General features: G+C 46.8%; 1 protein-coding gene across 1 annotated transcript; it reads right to left on the minus strand.

Annotated features, from left to right (window-relative positions):
• Positions 1 to 1,262: 1,262 nt before the first annotated feature.
• LOC123362003 (olfactory receptor 52K2-like) lies at positions 1,263 to 2,225 on the minus strand. The gene has a single exon (XM_045002250.1). It carries the CDS (start codon positions 2,223 to 2,225, stop codon positions 1,263 to 1,265), a length of 963 nt encoding a protein of 320 aa, XP_044858185.1.
• Between the last annotated feature and the right edge of the window lie 4,586 nt (positions 2,226 to 6,811).

Below are 6,811 nucleotides of genomic sequence, written 5' to 3' on the forward strand. Positions count from 1 at the left end.
TACGGGACAGATTTTTAAAGGATTTAGGCATCTCACGATGCAGGTAGGTCCCTAGTGGGATTTTCAGAAGCACCCAGGGGCTTATTAGCATCTTTAGGCACCTAAATATCATTAAAAATCTGGTTCAATGTCCCTCAATCACTTTTGTAAATTTTACCCATCAGTCCCAACAGGACTTGGTCACTTGTGTAACATCTCCACAGCCAACGGCAGCGACCCTCTGAGTTTGGGTTGACACACGTCGGCCGTGTTATGAATAGCTGTCTGGACAGTGGTTTTGAGTTGTGGCTCAGGCTGGAGCTCAGATACTGGAGTACAACTCCCCTCACTAGGCTTCAAAGCCCTCGTGCCAGCTCTCTACGCAGCTATTTTTAGCATGGAAACGCGAGCCCCCCGAGCCACATCCTGTAGCCCTGGGCTGGCAGGCTCCCTGCTGCAGGCTGTAGAGATGTACCCTTAAGTGGTACTTTAGAAAATGCTCCCCTGCAATGCACAAGAGGCCAAATCCTGACACGTCAAAATGGTCACAAGTCTTTGATTTTTCAAATAACGTCGAAAAAAGTTCCAAATTTTGGAAACCAGTAAAAAAATTGGACAGAGAAATCATGGTATTTTTAAACCTGCCAGAGAGCTGACTGAAATTTCAAAAGAACATTTTCAAAAGAACCTCATCAAACTTTCAAAAAATGGTGTTGACATTTAAAAAAAACCCATCAACATTTAAAAAAAAATGACACTGACATAATTTCCAGAAATGTCATTGGCATTTTAAAACAACGCATTGGAATAGCAAATCCTGGGAGAAAACGGTCCAATCAAATGTTAAAAAACGTTTCCAGAAACGTGTACTGACTTTTCAGAGAGCTCTGCTGAGAAGCCAGATGGTGAGAGCAATAGCTCAGTAACCCTCAGGATTAGTCCCATTGGCTTCACTGGGAGTCGATGCTGCTCAGCACCTCTTGACATCTGGCCCCGTACTGTAGCAGGTGGGATACTGGTAGGCAAGCCATTCATTCGGTTTTAATCCAGACAGACCTGGTTTTGTATGGTTTGTCCCCTATCCAGTGCTGATATAAAACCAGCTAGGGTTATCTCTGGTATCATGCACGGAGGATGGTGTTTTGCGGAGTGTGTTGCTCCGCCCCCGCCGGTGTGAGCTCACATGCACAGTACATGCAATGTCATGCTGGTGAGGGCGGGGACACGCAGGAGAGGGCGAGGACAATGGAGGAGAGGTCCTGGGGGCTGTGTCAGTGGCCACCCTAGACACTGGGTTCTGCTAAGCTCTTTCGTTGGCCAAAAAGCTTAAAGACCCGTTTCTGGATCTGCTTGGACTTAATGCCGTAGATGACTGGGTTTAGCATGGGGGGAACGACGAGGTACAGGTCAGCCACCAAGACCTGGGTGTGACGAGCAAGGCCGATCTTAAAAATATGCAGGTACATAGAAAGGAGCCCTCCCAGGTAGAAGAGCAGGATGACGCAGACATGGGAGCCGCAGGTGCTGAAGGCCTTGAGACGCGCCTCCTGAGACGAGAGCCGTAGGACGGAGCGGAGGATCATGCCGTAAGAGAAGGCAATGAAGACGAAGTCTGTCCCCACTAGGGCTGTGGCCACAACGATGCTGTACAGGTCGGTGACTGCCGAGTCTGCACAAGCCAGCTCCATCACAGCCAAGTACTCGCAATAGGAATGAGGGATGACATTTATTTTACAGTAGGGCAGACTGGTTAGAAGGCAGGTTAAGGGCGTCACGATCCCCACCCCTCTAGCAAGGGACAGCAGCCCAATCTGGGCAATCTTTGGGCTGGTTACGATAGTGTTGTATCTCAAGGGGTTGCAGATAGCCACGTATCGGTCTAAAGACATGGCCAAGAGCACCCCTGACTCCACTACAGTGAAGGTGTGGATGAAGAACATCTGGAGGAAGCAGGCCTCGAAGCTGATGTCTCTGGAATCCAGCCAGAAGATGGTCAGCATTTTGGGGACAACGGCAGTTGAGAAGACCAGATCAATGACAGCCAGCATGGATAAGAAATAGTACATGGGCTCATGGAGGGTCTGCTCCTGCTTTACAACGAAGAGGACAGTACCATTTCCTAGCAGAGCAATCACATACATGAGGCAGAATGGGATGGAGATCCAGACGTGCTCGGATTCCAGGCCGGGGATGCCGATCAGCAGGAAGGTAGAGGGGTTAGGGCAGGTCTGATTGAAGGTTGACATGACCTATAGCAGAGGCGGATCAATCGATTTGCAGAAGCTTTTTCCCTGCAATACAATATTTGAAGGGCTGGGATTTTTTCAGGATGCTGGACATTTTTCAAAGCCAGCACGAGCTCATTTGGTTTATTCAGGCCCTGCCCTGGGCTCTGCCACTGACATGCTGGGTGACCTTGGGCCAGTCGCTTCCCTGCTCTGTGCCTCAGTCGCCCCTCCCCCCCCGTTTGGCTGTCTTGTCTATTTCCTTTCTAATCTCTTCAGGGCAAGGACTCTCTAGCACGCACATGTGTATGTACAGCTCCTAGCACGGTGAGGCCCTGACCTCACTTGGGGCCCACAGTTGCTATTGTACTGACCGATGGGGAGAGTAGGGCACAGAGACTTCCCTGTCCTTCCCTCTTTCTCCAGCCACCTTCCATGAACCAAGTGCAATCAGGAGACTCATAAGCTGCTGCGAGAATCTCACCCCATACTTGGAGGTAAGAAGAGGAAGATGAGGATTGAGGACAGAAGATAATGTTTTGGAGACAGCAGACAGCCCTGGCTACTCCCTGATCAGCCTATGTCCCTGTATAGCTACTGCAGTGCATTGTGCCAGGGGTGAATCTAGCCTGATATGTCCATGGCGAAATGAACCAGAGAGAATTGCAGCTGTTTGATCATTGCAAATTAAATTGAGATGGGGTGATCACATCTGCACGCAGTATTCAAGGTGTGGGTGTACCATGGGTTAATATGATATTTTCTACCTTTCCTAATGATTCCCAACATTCTGTTCACTTTTTTTGACTGCCGCTGCACACTGAGTGGATGTTTTCAGAGAACTATCCACAATGACTCCAAAATCTCTTTGAGTGGGAACAGCTAATGTAGACCCCATAATTTTGTTGTATAGCTGGGATTATGTTTTCCAATGTGCATTACTTTGCTTTTATCAACATTCAATTTCATCTGCCATTTTGTTGCCCAGTCACCCAGTGTTGAGAGATCCTTATGTAGCTCTTCACAGTCTGCCTGGGTCTTAACTATCTTGAGTAGTTTTATATCATCTGCAAATGTTGCCACCTCACACACTGATCCATTTCCATTCCCAGCCCTCTGGTTCTGAGATATCAGTAACTCTAAAATAGGTAACAGCGCCTTCACACAGAGGCCCCCCCTCCTCTCTTGCTTCCTAAACAGGTTGTAACCAGTGTTTTTAACATTCCCATCATGCAAATTGTCCCACCAGGTTTCAGTAAAGCCAATTATATCACACATCTTCTCATCGGTAAGAATTCCCAATTCCTTTCCCTTATTACCAAGACTCCTAGCATTGGTGTAAGCAACGAGAACATTTCCATCCATCCACCCATCTCAGGCTGTTGTAATGAATCCCACCATCGCCACATCTCTGCACTTTCCACATAAAATAGATGGTTAATAGCCAAATCCTCAAGGGATTTAGAAGCTTTGATTCTTCTTTCTTTCGGGGGTTCAGAAACTCTGTTTGGGGCAGGTTTATCATTATGGTTTCTAGCAGCAATGTTCTGGTCCATTTCATTTTAAAAACAGGAATCTTGCTTTAGTCTTCAGTGCCATTGCCTCGCCATTCTGCATGCCACATCTTATCTCGGGAACTTATTTATAATCACTTATTAGCTGTAAATTCAGGGATTTCCCCCAGGGCAGGATGCATTTTCCCTACACACTGGGAGTAAGGCAGTCAACATATTTTGGTTAAAATATTTTTCCAATGAAAAATGACTTTTCAAGCAAAATGAAACTTTTGCAGAACATTTTCATTTTGCTCCAGATTTTCTGGTTTGTGGCTGAAAAAACCAACATCTCCAACACAGCAACCTGAACATTCAATTTTCCATAAAAAAATATTTTTTTGGTAAAAATGTTTGATTCTTATTTTTAAATAGTTTTTTTTACTGAAAACAAAAATTGTAACTGAAAATAGATTTCAAAAAGGGAGTATTTCCTGGTTTTGGTTTTGGTTTTTCATTGAAAAAAACTGGAAACACTTTCACTGTAAATTTTGGGGGGAAAATGAATTTTTTTTTAAATGTCCACCAAACAGTAATTGCTTTTATTTTTTTTGGCCTAGCTCTAATTGTGAGATCACACACACTGCAAATGCTGAAGCAACCTCAGTCTGCAAATCCTGGGAGAAACACAGCCGTTGAACTTAGCTTCCTCTCAGTTACCTGGAAACAGAGCACTATCCAATGAACCTCGCCCTGCCTGCTCCCGTTCCATTCAAATAACCCCACAGTCACCTACCTCCTTGTGGGTCTTGTGACTGTCCCTCCTTATCTCTTTGAGGGTGCTCTGCCTGTGTGCAGGGGTGACTCTGAAATGTCAGGACAAACATTGCAGGAGTCTTTATATTTCACCCCAGTTAAATCTTCTGGGATCTCTCCACCAGATGGGAGTCTCTGGTGACTATGGCCTCTCCAACTGTGCTAGTCTAAGGCAGTGAAGGATAAATGGCATTGACCCTAAAATGATTCTCGCTGTCCTGCTTTGCTTTGCTAGCCCTAGGGTCTGGAAAGTACTAGGATGGGGTGATGCAAACAATTGTGGTGTTGGTTGCACTTTCTGTGTAATATTTCCCCAGAAAAAAACCCTCTTCTGAATGTCTGTCAGGTGGGAGCCAGACACTAGAGCAGGACCTAAGGGAGTTCCCCATCCAGCAGCTGGATATGAAAGAATGTCCTGCATGTGACCATCAAAGGACCTCAACCTTGGGTCTCCTGGCAATGGTCTATTGGCTAAGCTACCTCCTCTGAGCCCTGGCTTGCATCACATCACCCTCCTAAGCTTTCTTCACAACCAACAAAACTGGAAGGGCTGAGAGTCTCTCCTGTGATATTGTCCTTTTGGGCTACTCTGGCAACACAAAGGAGACAAAAAACCAGCAGGTTAAAATGTGGGGATTCCTCAGGAGTGGGGGAATCCCTGAGTTTCATGGAGCCAGTGTAGCCAGCTCCTACTCCTGGCCCCTTTCCCAGTGCTTGGTATGGGGGTGTACTGGGGACTTGACAGGAGGAAAGGAGCATGGTGAGAATGTCACTGTGCTCCAGCAATCCCCAGCAAGGGTCCTGGACCTTTGGGGCCATATTCCACTGGTGGTGTTTAGGGCAGCCCCGAGGCTGCTCTGATCTGTACTGGCCATAGGACTGAGGCGATATCAATGGCTTCCTTGCACTACTCAGTGTCTTACACCATGCTCAGCACCATAGTATCTGAGCGCTTTCCTGTACATTATGCCTTACGGTAACGGCTGACACACATTTGTTCTGGTCCCCTCCCGAGGAGGAGAAGTGTGTGCAGGAGGGTGTTTTATAGTGGTCATAGTTTCATGTTTATGTTACAGGAGGCCGGTCAAAGAAATGCACTGTGCACTTGGAGCAGAGTGGGGAGAAGTTTGGGATGGTCCTTAGGTCTGGGGAGTCTGTTTCCCAGTCTCCGGCTGGCCCACAAGAACGCTCTGTCTCCCTCAGTGCTGCGCTTTACCCTTAATGCCGCGCGTTCCATTGGGCCAGGGGAGGTGAGTTGTTGACCATGGTCTTCAGCCCAGGCTTTGAGGTGATCTTTAAGAGATGCTGGACTCAGGCCATTGAACAAGGGCCAAGACCTCGAATTTGATGTCCCGTCACTGTGCTCGGTGCATATCGGGGGCAGTTCAGACTTGAGGTAGCTCTGGAAGGGAGTAACTGCTCTCCCCGGGCGGTGCTGGAATCCCTCACTGCAGCTCACTTCAAGCCCTGGCATGATTAGCCTCTTTTACAAATGGGGAAACTGAGCCCCAGTCAAAGAGATCGTGTCCTTATCAAAAAAAAGAAAAAAGCACCCGGGTTGGTGAAAACTCACCAAAAATTGGGAACATTTTAAAAAAATCTAATTTTTGCTTCAGCCCGTGTGCTATTTGTTCGTTTGCTTTTTATGTTTCCTTCAGCTTGGTCTATGAATATAGACTTATGAGTTTCACTTTTATTTCTAGTCTGCTTTAATTCCTGGATCCTCCGCACTGACGAAAAACTCAGTGTTTGCATGCGCGTGCGTTCTTCTTCAAAGGTCTCCTTAAAACTCGTCTTTGCTGTGATGCTGCCAGGAAACTTGACAATGGGTAGGCATCTGTCTGTACATGCCGACCCGCATTGTTTCCTTGCGCTCTCCCCGGCCCTCTCCGTGGGGCGTATCCACCTGTTGTCCCTGGTCTTATACTTAGGTGGGAAGCTCCTCAGGGCACAGACTGTCTGTTTATTATGGCTTGTTGTACGGTATCTAACACAGTCGAGCCCTGCTCTGTGACTGAGGCCTCTGTGCTAATGCAGCACAAATAATACATAATTTTGCCATGAAGGTTTGTAAAACTTTACATAAAATCTAAATGTTGTGTATCCTCCTATTCCCTATACCCCTTCTATCTGTCTGTCTATCCCTACACCCCCACAATCTATCTATCTATACCCATCCACCCCCATCTATCTATCTATCTATCTATCTAGTCTTCAGTACAGTCTTATCGAAACACCTGACATTCTCCTTTTAAGAGATTTCCCATTGCCGAGCTGGAATTAAAACTCAAGACTCCT

Source organism: Mauremys mutica, chromosome 1 (genome assembly GCF_020497125.1).
Source record: "Mauremys mutica isolate MM-2020 ecotype Southern chromosome 1, ASM2049712v1, whole genome shotgun sequence".
In the NCBI taxonomy this organism is placed as follows: Eukaryota; Metazoa; Chordata; order Testudines; family Geoemydidae; genus Mauremys; species Mauremys mutica.

Excerpts from the sequence above, each read along its gene's own strand:
- LOC123362003 (XM_045002250.1), bottom strand. The coding sequence starts at position 2,225 with ATGTCAACCTTCAATCAGACCTGCCCTAACCCCTCTACCTTCCTGCTG.